The sequence below is a fragment of the Caretta caretta genome, chromosome 1 (assembly GCF_965140235.1).
Source record: "Caretta caretta isolate rCarCar2 chromosome 1, rCarCar1.hap1, whole genome shotgun sequence".
Classification (NCBI taxonomy): domain Eukaryota; kingdom Metazoa; phylum Chordata; order Testudines; family Cheloniidae; genus Caretta; species Caretta caretta.
In genome coordinates this window covers 22,294,353-22,310,266 of record NC_134206.1, presented here as the reverse complement: position 1 = coordinate 22,310,266, position 15,914 = coordinate 22,294,353, and the positions used below count along the sequence as shown (strand labels likewise).

Here is a 15,914-nt window from a genome sequence, read left to right as displayed (position 1 = left end):
CCAATTAAGCAGCAGGCATAGCCCAGATAGGTTTCTTGATGTCATAGGGCAGGGCATAAGATGTGACGTTCCACATTTACTAATTGGGGAATGCAGCGTCAATTGTGCAACTCTGTGTCCATGGTCAGAAAATGTCATTCCCAGTATCAACATCGGGGGGTGCGAGGAGGGCCGCTCACACTGCAGCAGGTAACCCGGGGGGGTGCAGGGGAACCGCTCCCAGCTCACCTCCACCACCCTCGGCCTGAGTGCAAAGCCCCCGCCTGCTTCTCAGCCCTCCCAGGCTTCCAGCTGAACAGCTGATTCGTGGGAAGCTGGAGGGGGCGTGGAGAAGCAGAGCAGGGTGGCGCATTCAGGGGCGGAAGCAGAGCGGAGGTGAGGTAAGCTGGGGCCGGGCGCGGGGCGGGGAGCTGCTGGTGGGTGCTCTGCACCCACTAAATTTTCCCCGTGGGTGCTCCAGCCCCAGAGCACCAACGGAGTCCGTGCCTAAGGCACCACTTTTGATGTGATCAGTGGGGGGAGTGGCTGCTGCCCCCCTTGCTACACTCCCCTGCCCCTAGGAGCCAGAGGGACCTGCCGGATGCTTCCTGGGAGCTGCCCCAGGTAAGCACCACCGGGACTCCCCACCTCGCCCCCTGGCAGGTCCCTCTGGCTCTTAGGGGTGGGGTGGGCATCTACTATGGTGGCCCACGAGACCCTCCTGCCCTGTTCTGGGGGCAGTCAAGGGACAGGGGAAGGGGGTCGATTGGGCAGGGGTCCTGAGTGGGGGGCATCAAGGAACACAGGGGGTTGGATGGCGCAGGAGTCCTGGGGGGTGGGGGTGGCCAATGACCCCCTCGTAGGGTGAGGAGGGATCTGGTTAAGATTTTGGCAGTTCATCACTGGTGATAGTGACATATGGCTATTTAGGGCCGGCTATGTATTTAAACATACATATAGTATACATACATATACATATAGTGCTTTTCACTTGCTGATTGATTGGATGTTAATTTCACTAGTCAGAGTGGCTGGGAATTAAAATGAAATCTCGATAGCACTGTGTAACTTGAAAGCTGAGAGCCACTTTAGGAAGCATTACCCTTGTGCTTTTACTGCCGGGTGTGCCACCCACGTAACCTAGTGTTTCATATTTAACTGAAGCACTTCTGTTTCATTCTGAATAAGAGATTTGTGGGTGTTTGAGATAAAACAGTTATGTCATTGTATGAAAAATAATAGTTAAGTAAAACATTAAACAGGAGTTGTGAATTATAAAGGCATGGGGCTTTCTAAAGGCTTGATTATCCATGACCCTGGCAGGGCTATGGGGATAGCCCAAAGAGCCTTCCTCATCCTGTGCGCCACACCAAAGGCTAGGGGTGTACCTAACTCTCTCCATATAGGCCTCTAAAACTTGCTGGGTATGCAGGGAGAAGCAACCAAATGTCCGAATTGGGCCCTAAATTTATAGTCCTCAAAAGTGTGTGCTGTCCATTAGGAAATGGATATTTAACTTGCTTCATGTGTAGGTGCTTGGGCTGTGTAAGTACTTGGATAGATCAGTGCAAAATGGAAGCCCCAGTGGGCATTCCGAGTAACTGACTGTATGTGGGGATCTTCAGAGGGACTGGAAGGGAAGGAATCCTCCCCCATAGGTTGTGGAGCGGAAAAGGAGCCATGCTGCAACTCCAGAGCTACAGTAAACCTTGCAGATCCCGCCCCTCCATGCTGAGCTGCACAGTTCTGTACAATTGTGCTTACCTGTGAGCTGAGGTGTAATGAGCCCCACAGGCCCTGAAGGGGTTAATGTGGACCTGAAGTCAATTATGTCACCTGGACAGAGAGCAAGGCTTAATTGAACATGAAGCCCAGTTGGGCAGGAGCAGGCTGGTTATTCTGAAGGGAGGAAGTTTTGTAGCAGAAGCGGGCTGCAGGGAGAGAATCTGCATTCACTTTCTGGGGGGATAGAAGAGGTAGCAAGGAGTCTGAGGGAGCAGACTTGGACCAGGTACAAGGTCCGTGGCCTGGAAACTTAAGGTTAGGGTAGTCTGGATTCTCCTACCGGCCACAGGGGAAGGTGGGGTGAAAATCCCTGAGGTAAGGGATGAAAGGACCACACAGTCCAGAGACAGACAAGACCTGCTATAAGGTCATTGGACTATAGTTTGGTTGGATTATCTGTTACCGCAGAAGAGGTGGACTAAAGCCTGACCTGGCTGGAGGGCCAAGTTGCAGGAAGAGAGACTGCTGCAGTAATGGGGTGATCATTGTCAGGGGTCACCATATGGGGAGACAGCTGCTATGCCATACCTGGCCACAAGGAGGTGCTCCTGTGGTGAGTGAAACCCTTTAAAAGTGCACATGGAAAAAATTACCCTTGCAGTAAAACCACAGGAGACCTACTGTCTGGTGCTGAATTGCATTTGCATTGACCTTCACTTTTACTTTTTGACCCAAAGTCTCATGAGCTATTGATTTTAATATTTCCCTGTTTTACATTTTTGTTCTGAATTTAGCCTTTAATTATAGAAACCATCAGGAAGGATACCTGTAGGGGAGCTACTAAATTAGGAGTTCCCAAACATTTCCGTAGTATGGACCATATCTGAACAGAGAGATGGTTTCATAGCCATCTCCCCTCCCATACATGATTGCTCAGACCCCCTTCCTCCCAGTGGGGATCCAATAACAAACCAATCATAACCCATATTAACCTAGTGCTAACTGAGTGCCCCTCCTGACCTGACTGCTTTAAACCATTATCGAGCAAAACCCGTCATCAGCGTGGACGCATGTCCTCTGGAATAGTGGTTGAAACATGAAGGGACATATGAATCTTTAGCACATCTGGACTAGCATCAGTAGGACTGAGTGGACTTGTAGACTCTAAAGTTTTACATTGTTTTGTTTTTGAGTGCAGTTATAACCAAAAAAACTACATTTGTAAGTTGCACTTTCATGATGGAGATTGCACTGTTTATCATTTTTACAGTGCAAATATTTGTAATAATAATATTAAGTGAAATTAATAGGTAGCAGGTTTAAAACAAAGTATTTTTCATGCAACACAGTCAACCTCTGGAACTCCTTGCCAGGGGGTGTTGTGAAGGCCAATACTATAACAGGGTTTAAAAGGGAGCTAGATAGATTCATAGAAGATAGGCCCATCAGTGGCTATTAGCCAGGATGGGCAGGAATGGTGTCCCTAGCCTCTGTTTGCCAGAAGCTGGGTTTGGGTGACAGGGCATGGATCACTTGATGAGGACCTGTCTGCTCATTCCCTTTGAGGCACCTGGCATTGGCCACTGTCAGAGGACAGGATACTGGGCTTGATGGACCTTTGGTCTGACCCAGTTGGCTGTTCTTATGAACACTGTACACTTTGTATTCTGTGTTGTAATTGAAATCGATATATTTTTGAAAATGTAGAAAAACATCCAAAAATACTTAATACATTTCATTTGGTATTCTATTGTTTAACACTGCGATTAATCGTGATTTTTTTTTTATTTATTTTTTTTGCATGAGTTAACTACCACAGGAACAACTAAAATAGTCTCTTCTCCCTAGGTGGCTGCTTTATAGCTAAATTTTGTCAGGTGTTTCTATTGTGTAATTCAGTCATGATCATATTTATAGTTGACATGAAAATTGAAGAAGTGGAGAACTTACAGGAGGATAAGACCACATTGCAAAATGACCTACAGAAAATGGAATGGTGGTGGTGGTGGTGGGGGGAGAATTGGTACTAATGTTAAATCATACATTCAAAGAGAAGAAATAAACAGCAAAGGTCTACCTTTGGAAGGACATAATGAAGCGGCTGAATCCATCATGTTAAAGCAAATGTGCTTTCATCTTGTCTCTTTTTAGTATTGTCCGCCAATATTGCCTTGTATGCTTAATGCATCTGAACGGGATAGTTGCTGGAGGGCCCTTTTGGAATAGGGATTGAGAGGTTGCATGGAAATGTGGTATGTGATTTACAGCCTGAAAAAAAAAAAATTGAGAACCACTGAATCAGTCAGCTTCCCTGCCTATGCAGCACTGGCTTTATCTCGTTTACTGTTCATTGATGTGGAACAAATGGTGACTTCATACATACAGACAAGATGGTAATCAGGGAGGATCAAGCTGGGACCTTCAGGCCCAAAAGCACAAGTTTATTCCACTGTAAGCTAAAGGAGGATGAAGGAGACATGAACACACACTAAGCTTGTGTACAAGTAAACTCCACACTTTAGCATGCACACAGCGGCCAATTTTACACATGGAGATGATGGTTTGTATGCAGGATTTGCACAAATTGGAGCGTAGATGAAATCTGTGGATCACTTTACTCATGTAAGTAGTCTCACTGAGTTCCATCGCTCCAATTTTCATGTAATATGTAAATAGGATCATGAGCCCAATGGGACTACTCACAGGAATATAGTTGTTCACATGTGTGTTTGCAGATTGGGCCCTCAGATGTTTGGAAACATCCTGGTATCCAGTTTTTGAGTATGGAGTGAATTTTTACAGACAAGTCATTAAGTAATTTTTTTAAATGGAAGCAATTCACACAATCTTACTGTAATAGATCGAATGCAACGGATAGGGGAGCACAAAGGAAATCAAATGAAAGTGATGTAAATGTGGGTGTGAAATCCCACCCTGTTTTAGAGTTGGTTGGATTCCCATTTACCCTACCCTGCCCAGATTACAAACAGGGCTTTGGTGAGACTATGCTAATGAGTTAGTTGGCCCTTCAGTGGTACATGGGCCAGGTGATGCAAGAAATGTTCACTGATTCTTTTAGTCAGTGTTTTTTTAATAAAACTGTTTGTTGACTAATGGAATAAACCACAGTATGGACTACACATACAGGCTCCAATGTGTCACCTAAAAAAAATCCAGTTTTCTGCACAAACAGTGCAGTTGTTTAGAAGAAGTTAGTGTCTTAAAAGCTCTGGAGAGTCTCCTTTTAAGATTTTATATTCTGTAAAACTTTAATAGTTTGGGGTTTTTTTTCTTTTGGTTGCTGTCTGATTCAGACCACATGTCTGATTCACTATGGATTTTTTTAAAACTTTGGTAGCAGTGACCTCATTTTGGCAAAATAATTGTGTGTCATTTCCTGAGCCTCTTGCTTCTTTAGCAATCACAAGTATATTATGGTTATAACCTTGATAATTTATGGAAGAGAGATGACTCTTAAATGTTCTTTTTTTTTTTCTTGGAAAAGTTTTTTTTTTTAATTGAAAACATACTTTAGCTGAGTGAGAATGAGAGATTCTCAGCATAGCACCCATGGGAAAAGTATACTGTCGGATAGGTTGAAAAGGTGAATTGTAATGTATGGGTGTCTAGACGTTTCCTCTTGTTGCTGTCAACAGTCCAGTTGGCTGTATTTTTTTTTCCAGTGAATAGGAGGCATTGATTTTTCCTCTCTTCAGCCAGAGCTTTCATTTTACGTATCTTTCCCCTTCTCTCTCTCTCTCTCTATAAGAGAGGGAAGACTTTAAGAGCTGACAAAGAGCTTTCTCACTCAGCATGATTCATGTCAGACACCTCAAAGGCAAGCTCTACACCAGCATCTCTGCAAGAAAGGTAGGGGCTTTGTGGCTATCCCGTTTTCTATGGGGGATTGCAGGACTATTAGCAACTCATAGAGGACATGTAATGGGCAGATTAAGCCTCTGATGCTGACAAGGATCCACGGAAAGTTTGGGAAAGAATTTGAGGAGTTTTTAAACTGTCCTTTGGTGGTGTTCTTTTAATAAAAAACTTTGACGTTTTCTTCATAACATAAAAAAAGTCCCTCTAGTTTTAAGTAATGTATAAAGAGGTTTATTTTTCTGTGTGCAGTGAACTATAATTGCACCCCAGGGCATTGCATGTCTGTGTAAATAGGCAGTTAACTTTTATACTAACCTGAAATTTTTTTATGTTCTGAAAGTTCTCATCATCCAGCTGTTACATTCACTTCCTGAATCAGAATCCGCCCTAGTAACTCTGAGTGATTGTAGATGTGACACATGAACCAGCATGTACACCTTAGTGTTTCAATCATCCACTTTAAGTGTACATAGGAATAAGGCTTCTAATAAAAACCTTTACAACCAAAAGCAGTTGTTCTGGCAGAGAAGTGACAGCACTTTGATAGATGGGCCCAGTAGTTGTGTATGTTGTGCTTATTCAGAGTTAGCGGGAAAGAAGAGGAGAGAGAGAGAGAGAGAGAGAAAAAGAGACTTGGCAAAGGAAATCTTATGGGTATACTGGAACAGCAGATCAGAACTGTGAAATCGGAGCTAGAGCTGAAATGTGATGCTTTTGCTCTTCTGTGCTTGTTGTGGTTCTCATATTCCCAGTTAGAATCCTGCTTACTATTTAACAGAATATTTTGATCACAGATTGAACAATGCAGCAATCAAGCTTAATAAGCCACCTGGAAGTTTTGCTTGAGATGATTTCTAGTGGATTTTCAGATCCCTGTGAGAATCATGACTGCCTTTAGCATTGTGGAGGAGGACTTGAGTTTCTTATGAGGGCCCCTGTTGGAAAAGCAGGCTGTGCAGATACAAGTCTCTGGTTCTGTTCATGCTGTTTCAAAAGCCTTTCCTCAACCTTGCTGATTTATGATTTACATACACTCCTGTGGAGATTTGCAGAATGGATTGTCTGTGCATTGTCACAACGAAGGTAGGACTGAAACATTACTGTTTTGGGTGCATATCTGTCTGCTGCTATTCTGTTCCTGTAATTAAACAGAGTGGGTATGTAGTGTCTCAGGTTGCAAGATGGAATAACTAAGCCTTGTTTCAATGGGCATTTATTCTCTTTATCTGAGGGTTACACTGTTTGTTTCTATACCTAAATGATGTGGTGGTGGTTTTTCACCTGTAAAAGGAAAATGATTTGATATTTTACCTTAGACTTTGCTTGTGTCTATTAATATCTGTCCTATTGGAGCAGTTTCAAAATAGATGTTAAAATGCATATATAGTCTCAACATATCATGCCAGCTTATTCTTTAAATGTGGGAACAGGCAATCATGTTTTTTTTTTTTTTTTAAATCTGAGCATTGTATTATATGTCCTAACATTTTAGAGAAGCCAATCGGATATAGTTTAGATAGCAGCAACATTTCTGATTGGAGAATAGTAAGTTTCTGTAGCGTGTATGGCTTTCTTGAGCAAAACATAGCTTTGATTTGTATCTCTAGGCCTTAAAAATCAAAATGCATTGGTCTGAATTCTGCTGTGTTACTAGTGTCAGAGCCAACCTTAGCATTTTTGAACTGGCCTTCTAAACAATCCCATCCACCCTCCAAATACGTATTTAAGTGACTCCTCGCATCATTGCTCCTCTGTGTGTCACTGGCCTAAGGATTTGAGGGGAGGGGGGCGCTAAGTAAAAGGATTTTTGAGGGACCTCCGCAGACTTAGTGGACTAATTTTATATAAAATGATGGGAGACATTTGTAGGTCACTGTTGGCGTTTTGTGACTGAAGAGGCGGAACTGAAATGCTTGTAATTGGGTTCACGCTTGGTGCCAACATTTGTAAAGGAGAGCTGTCTGAATAAGCTGGGGTTCTGGGAATCCCCTATCTGAGAGATGGCTTAAGGTAAATTCTGGTGAATTTCAGTGTTTGCATAGTGTTTTACAGAGTGCTTTTGCTGTGCGAGGTGACTAGAACATTTGGAGTATTGTGTAAATAATACTTGTTTGTATCACGGTAACACCTAAAAGTCCGAGTCATAGGTCAGGGCCCCATCATGGTAGGTGCTGTAAAAACAATAGACCAAAGAAGTGGCCTTTGATCTGAAGAACATATAGTCTAAGAGAGACAGCAAGTGGATGCAGCAAAGAGATGTGGAAGCACAAGGTAACAGTGACATAATACTGGCCAGCATGATGAACAATTGTCTCAATACACCAGCAGTCTAGCAATAACAATATGTCTAAGAACAACAGTTCACTAATGACCATCACAGTCACCCTTGTGCAGTAGGTAAGTGGTGTTCTCCATCTCTTGCAGATGGGGAAAACTAAGACAGAAAGATAAAAATGACTTTGAGTTAGGCCACAGAGGTAGCTGGGATTAGAAAGCAGGAGTCCTTTGCCTTCAGACCATGCCCTGTCTCATGCTATCTGCTCCTCCTTGTGGCCAAAGGTCACACATTCAGCTCAGCTAATGAGAGAGTTTAGCTGCATTTAGCAAATGAGATGGTGCTGGTGCCAACTCTCATGTGGTTAACAGGAGCCTGGGTAGGGCTGTCCTACAGTCACATAATTGACGGACCTGTAGCTATTGATTTCATGGAACTCAAAGGCCAGCACTGTGTCAGGGGTCTCAGAATAAGTCCAGGTCTTTATAAAATATTCAGTGTCACACTTTCAGCCCTAACGTTCAGTTTACATTTTTGAGGCTGCCTTTGCAAGGAAAATGGTTAGGTCTTCTTTAAGAGCTCGAATTAGCCCTGACATTTCTAGGTCTCCAGGTGGGGACTTGCAGCTGTGGGCTTTGACAGCCCCTAAGGTTGCGACTGACACATGTAATTAACTTTGCTGACTGCAGTGGAGCTAGTCTGCATTCTGTGTAACTGAGAGCGGAATCTGGCCTTCCTTTTATTAACAACAACAAGCTGCCTCTGACATAATTGCTCTACGAACTGATGATGAATATGTGAACTGAGTCAACCCGGCATTCCATGGGGCCCTGTGGAGAGTAACATAGGTGGGGTCACAATCATTTCACTCCCTCAGTTATAAGCAGGTCCTCCACTTCCACATATCCATGATAACGTTCCTCCCATCAGATCTGCCTCCCGTACCTCTTACCTCACCGACTATACTGGTAGATGCATGAACTAGCAAGTCAAGCGTACAAGGTGAAGTGAGCAGGGAAAGGCAAATAGGATATTCAATCTCTGCAGTAAGTCACTAGTGGTAGAGTTGGATGGAACCATAGAGAACAACTGGGTGTCAGTCCAAAGTGTGTGTCTGCACCCTTTAGAATTCTGCATTACCCTATAAAAGTGGGCAGTGAGTGACTCCTGCAGCAATTAAAAGCTTCAAAGTATTAAAGTTGTAATAACTTGGAATGCATATTTTATAGATGTTTCTTCTCTGTTTTTTCTGCACAGTACTAAAATAGCTATGTTGATGGTTTTATCCTATACTGGCCCAAATTCTGGTAATGTTTACATCTGTGTGTATCTGGAATAACTCCACTGAAGTCAGTAACTCCAGGATTCATGAGAGCAGAATTTGGCTCAGTGCATTTGATATTTGTTAAAATTGTTGCATATATATTATATCTACAAAACTTGCATTTATGTCTCAAAATGGTCATTTTTAGCCTAAAATCAGGTAATTACACATATTTAGGCATCTATTAACCTGATTTGTGCATGTAACAGTCATGGCCACCTTCGGAGATAGTAAATATTTAGGTTTTTTTTCTCAAGTTTTGTAAATAACACAAAGGGAACATAAATTTACTTAAAGTGCAGACAGTGAGTGCTATTAAAAAGTCAACACCCAGTAGTTAAATTTACTGTGGTATTTGCAGCATTTCCAGCTAATACAAAATAATATACATAGAGTAGTCAATAGTGGTGCAATAAATATGCTTTTTAAATTGGTGTGTAATATACGTGAAGATATTATTTAGACCCCTATAAATGCAACAACCCAATGGATCTGACTTGTTAAAGACTTGCCGCAAATCTTGATTTCTATTTAAACTGTTTTTTTTCCAGCAAAAACTTAACTTCCTCCAAACAATAAGTTGAATGTTCTCAATACTACAAAATGTGCCTGCCTGATTTTATTTTGTTGAGGTCTCCATGTACTTACTGAACACATGAGCCAGACAAATGCTGAATTGGGGCTTTTTATGGGCTTATTGTTTGTTTTTAATTGATCATGTCCTTAATGTAGCTTCTTTTTTGCTGATACATAAGCCACATGGATTTGTCAATAGGATTCAGTAAAAATAACAGGATAGGGCTGGAGTTCAGGTTTTCAAGCCCATCTAGCCCCCTACTCTTGAGAGCCCAAGCCGCAATGTCCACACTGCTATTTTTAGTGTACTAGCTCAAGTTCCGCTCGTATATGTCAGTCTACCTGAGCTGGGAGGCTTGCTCCCAGCTGCAGCGTAGACATACCCTTGGGGGTTCCATGGAGCTGTTCCACCCCAGTGGGAGCATCAAGAAGGTTCAGAGAGCACGGGAACTCTGCAATCTCTTAGGAAAATGCAGCATGCACTCCTCTCCATTTCCTACCAGCTTTGTGTCCAGCCATTCTGCCTTTGGGGGACAGTTCATGCACTAGCAGCTGCATTGGTGTCTGCTCAATGCACTGAGGGCAAAAAGGCAGGAAGGTTCCACCTTTTGCCCTCTTCCCTCTTGTGAGCCAGACAAGGGGCTGCGGACAGGACAGTTTGTAGAATATAGCTTGGCTTTTTCTCAGCTAAGAAAGTAAAATTTGGTTTGAATATAGTGAATGTTCTGTTAATACTACTCCTGCACTGAGGTCTAACTGTCAACTTCAACTGGAATACTGTGTTAATCCTGGAATGCAGAACACGTGGGCTGCACATTCATGTAAATACATGTTTACCTCAGAAATGGGATTCACCTGTCACGGCAGAGCAGTTAAATCACTGAGGGGTTAGTTAACATCCTTGATGTTAGGGGGAAAATGACCCTGCGTCTTTGGTGATCTATGTGCAGTGAGCGTGAAGGTCTCGGTCCATTTCCTAATGGACAGATGTGCACATCACAAAAACTATCACACAACTTTGACAGTCCCAGGAGTGAGCCTAAGGGTCGAATCAGTCCTGGATATTTCCTGAACAGGGCTATGTGGAGAATCTTGTATTGCTCCAGTCCAGTTCTGTAAATTAACAAGACTCCTTTCTCTAAGGCTGTCAGTCTAGCACCTTTTACAAGGGCTTAATTCATTCAAATGTTTACAAGGAAGAAGTGGAGGAAAGAACTGTATCTCTTCATGTTGCCAGGCAGCAGGGGCATGTGCTTATTTACTGAGATAATCAGTATCAAATGGTTATCACATGAAATCCAGCTTTGCAGAATCTGACTGGCCAAGAACTATCTTTCTCTCCTTTATTGTATTAGCTCCTGGTGATCTGGCAATATAGTTATATTCTAACAGGCAGCACCAGTAAATATAATTAGGGCAAAACTCTGCGTTGCCTTGAGCAGGTGGTGTCAGAGTTCCAAGAGAGGAAGGCAGTGAGGGTGCCTCTTCCACACTCAACATACTGACACAGGAACCAGGCAGAATGATGAGGTGCTGCTTTCTTGAGTACCATCCTGAGGGTAGGCTTGTGGGTTGGATGCTTCATCACTTCACAGGGGCATAGCCCATCATTTTGGAGGTCTGATCAGGCCTTTCCCACCCCCAATGCTCATACTAGCAATCTCCAGTAGGTGTTGGAGTGAGCAAATACAGTTCCGTTCTGAAGCAGAAATGAGGAGCACTATAAAGCACACTGTTCCCAGGCACTTCATTCGTCAGCAACAGCTCTCCTTTCTCAACTAGCGCCGCTCGGAGAGGGACAGCCAGAGTTTAGAACTCAACTTTCTATCGACATCATTGTAAGGGTGGGCAATAGATTCTGTGCCTGGGCTAGTACATTTTCAAGTTGCCAGCATGCATCAATCATACTATTACTATATGTTTCTATTAAGCCATACTTGGCAATGTACAGGCATGTAAGGCTGGATTCTTTACCCACTGTCAGTTTGCTGGGGATTTCCCTGATGCAGGAGAATCCTTGAGTGCCATAAAGGCAGCACAGTTGGATCCCATTTCTGGCCTACCCAGCAGAGGAGGTGTTCTGGGAGCATGAGAGGGAACATGATGGGGCCATGGTTGGTGTGCATCATGCTCTGGCCATCGTCTGACATCAGAGTGGCCACAGGAGACCATTTCAGCTGGCATAACATACGGCAACCTCTTAGGCTGCTCTAAATTATAACAGGGGCTGGATGGGCTCCTGACTGCCATCAGGAGAGAAGAGAGGTGAGCTAGAGACACCTCTCACCCTCTCTTTGAGTCATCTGTCAGAGCTGAATATCTGGCCCATAGAATACAGGCCAGATTCTGATCATACATCAGTGAATGATTACTGAAAAGAGCCAGCCCTACAGTTATTAACACGTATAGTTACTCTATTCAAGAAAAAAGGAGTACTTGTGGCATCTTAGAGACTTTGCGATGAAGTGAGCTGTAGCTCACGAAAGCTTATGCGCAAATAAACTTTAGTATCTAAGGTGCCACAAGTACTCCTGTTCTTTTTGCGGATACAGACTAACACGGCTGCTACTCTGAATCCATTCAAGAGAATGGGTCTGATTTTCTCTTCCTTACGCTGGTGTAAATCTGGAGTAAGTCCAAGAGAGTTTAACCCATTCTCTTCAATGAGACTTTCTGAAGTGCCACCTACATGCCTATGAGTATTGTTTTCTTAATTTTGCATTTGATCCTGCAATGACAAGAGAAGGTAAAAAATCACATAGAATAATTAATATATACATGTGAGTAATCCCCTTGGGTCTCATAAAAATAAAGTTGATGTAAACAGGCATAACCTTTTAGAACTCAATCTAGCTATGATAGCTTACATGAGCTGAGGATCTGGCTCATTAGTCATAATTTATAAATAGCCCTAAATTTAGGTGGGTATCAAACAAATAATAACGATAGTTCTACTTACTCATGGGGAGACTTCATAACAGTGTTACCTTCCTCTGTTCAATAATTATTGGCTCCTCTTTGCAGGAGTTCAGGTGAACATTCTGTTGGATTGCACATGAATGTGCATCCTCTACTTTCACAAGTTTAAGTTTCTGGGATAAACAAATGTACATTCTCAGTTATAAACCAGAACATGGTCTGCTGAGGGTTTTTGTGCCAAAACTTCAAGTCTGTGAAAAAACCTCAAACAAAGCAAATTTCATAGTTTTTGTTCAGTTTCTCAAATATTCAAGTTTAGATAAAATTGAACTCTTTTTCTTAAGCCATTATTAGGTCCTGATGAGCATTTCAAACTGGGGTGTTTCCCTGCCAGATCTTAAAAAATTTAATAGTGCTGAATCCATGTAATTTACTAAATTCTAAACTGAAGTGGTATTGGAGGGCAGCTTTAACTACTATTGGGTGACTGTTGGCTATTCTGTGCAATCTTAGAAAAAGAGGAAAACCCTTCTCATTGATTACCATTTATCTTAGCTAGAGAATATATTCATAGATGTGAGACAAATGGAGTGTATAATTGAGTATTTATTTCAAATCTTTATTTACCAGTGTTAAGTTTTGGTAGAATTATACCAGTTGTTGTTAGTCTTTAGCGCTTGAATTCTGAACATTACAGATGTTGTTGTGTTTTCTAGAAAAACTTTTTTTCTCTTGGGAACTTCAAGAAAATTACACAGAGCAAACCAATGTGCATTGTATATGTCTTGTAAATATATCTTGTCAAAAGCTCAACTTTTTATCCTTTTTATTCTTTAGAAATATGGTAATTGTCTTTTTCCCCCTCGTAGTTAGTTATAAATTTCAGGAAGAATTAAGTCTGTTAAATCTCCATTTTTTTTCTTGGTCTCTATGGTAGCAGCAAGAATAGAAGTGAGTTACTTTGATCTGCATTTCTGAGTGGCATTTTGTTTCTTTCAAGCACTGACCTTGTTTAGTGTACCTGAAATTTTGAATAGCTATCATTAGTTTATAATTTGCTGATCTCAGAGAGATGTCTTTACGAGACCAATTTTAACTATGGAAGAGAAAGGTGATTTGTTTTATAAATCTATCAACAGCTCCTTGAACCAAGGAAGAAAATATTCAATTAACTGCGCAGGTGGTTGCGGTTAGGGTTTAATACTACCCAACATTGGAAAGCTGCATGTATAAACTCAAGATAGAAAGTGATGAGCAGGACAGGGAATGCCGGGGAACCTGCTCCTGCATTAATGAGTGCTGCTAGGTGATTGCCAAGTTATCTGTGCCTCATAGGTGTCCAGTTGCACATAATCCAAGGTGCATTACTGGATGCAGTTGATAGGATGATAGTTCCTTGCCTCAAGTGATGCTGTGTTCTGCTGTGGATTTCAAGCAGCCAAGGTTGGTTAAGTTGTTCACCATCCTGTAAAGCCCTTTTGGAGTATGTTTTGGGTGGTCAATACAGAAATGAAGAAGAATGTCTTGGCTACCAACACAGCCTCAGTTTAGGCTTGAAAAAATTGTTTGTATTTTAATTTGTTTGCCTCTGACATGCAAGTTTCCTTCCATCTCTCTCAATCTGGCACAAGGTTTCTGAGAACCATGGTCAAGGAGAAGGAAGTGGGTATTTATGGGTGAGTCATTATGTCAATCGTTCTGGCAAGTGTGTGGTCATAACTTGCCAGGTCTGAGACTCTTCATTTTGTCAGTAGGCTATTTTGGAACTCCTCTTTCTTCGCCAAGAAGATCAGTATCTAGGAAGGCTTCTTGTCATGATGTGTGAAATTGGATACCATGCACTAGCCTAAAACCATACCATTAGACCTGAAGTCAATCTTTCCATGTTTCAGGAAGCCCTGTCCCTCCTGATAGAAACATGACCCACCACTTGCAAATAATAGTCTTGTCCTTTGATGAGCAGCTGTGGCCCCTTGTGACTGAGATTTCCTTTTTCAAATCAGACATTGGGATTCTACCTCCCACCTTAAAGCATGCTACAATCCAGCCAGCCCTGAATAAACCTTCTGTAGATACAACAGACCTGTGCAACTACTGTCTGGTGTCAAACCTTCTCTTTGTTTCTCAGTTACTTTGCTTAGAATCAAAGACTTGTCTCAAAACACATCTGTCCACAGTCACTATTCTAGGGCCTTCCCAATTGCCTTTCAGGACAGGATTTGGTACTGGGCATGGGGGCAGATGGACAATCTCTTGCTGTCCTGGCATAAGGGGTAGAAGTCAATACTTTTATTCTTAGACCCTTCCACAGCATTAGATATGACTGATCACAGCACCTTGGTATCATGCCTGAGGAAGGTGAAAAGGGAAACCCACTAAAATGGTGTCAGTCCTTCCACACAGTCTCACACTGTGTATTAGTATGCAAATAGGTCTCTGCCATCAGAATACTCAGCTGTGGGATTCCTTAGGTTCTAATCACTCCATTGTCCCACCAGGAGAAACAGTGAGACTTCATGGGCTCAGGTGCCATTCATATGCCAGTGCTTTAACTGTCATTCACCGCCAGTGCTAACACCACTAAAACCTAGGTATTCCAGCATCTGGCCAAGAGCAGTGTATGGATGAGAAGTTTGTTAAAGCTAAATACAATGAACATGGAATTAATGCATGACGTTGCCAAAGAGCACACTGCCATGATTACATTTTAAACAACGAACAAAATCATCCAAAGCACAGGACTTGGTAGTGATGGGGGACTTCAACTACCCAGAAATCTGTTGGGGAAATAACACAGCAGGACAGAGATTATCTAATAAGTTCTTGGAATGTATTAGGGACAACCTTTTATTTCGGAAGGTGGAGAAAGCTACTGGGGGGAGGCTGTTCTAGATTTGATTTTTATAAATAGGGAGGAACTGGTTGAGAATTTGAAAGTGGAAGGCAACTTGGGTGAAAGTGATCATGAAATGGTAGAGTTCATGATTCTAAGGAATGGTAGGAGGGAGAACAGCACAATGAAGACAATGGATTTCAAGAAGGCAGACTTTAGGGAACTCAGGGAGTTGGTAGGTAAAATCCCATGGTAAGCAAGTCTAAGGGGGAAGACAGTTGGCAGTTTTTCAGAGACATTATTAAGGGCACAAGCAAACTATCCCACTGCGTAGGAAAGATAGGAAGTATGGCAATAGACCACAGTGGCTTAACCAGGAGATCTTCAATGATCTAAAACTCAAA

General features: G+C 42.4%; 1 protein-coding gene across 11 annotated transcripts in view; it reads left to right on the top strand.

The window, feature by feature from the left end:
* DLG2 (discs large MAGUK scaffold protein 2) overlaps positions 1 to 15,914 on the top strand; it is a 1,511,004-nt gene that overhangs the window by 229,840 nt on the left and 1,265,250 nt on the right. The window contains exon 1 of one of the 11 annotated variants that reach the window (XM_048841004.2): positions 6,538 to 6,666. The exons of the other annotated variants lie outside the window; for them this stretch is intronic. Coding sequence (XP_048696961.1) covers positions 6,637 to 6,666 — 30 coding nt within the window. The 5' untranslated portion in view covers positions 6,538 to 6,636. Of the gene's footprint in view, positions 1 to 6,537; positions 6,667 to 15,914 lie in introns of those variants that run through there. 11 annotated transcript variants of the gene reach the window in all.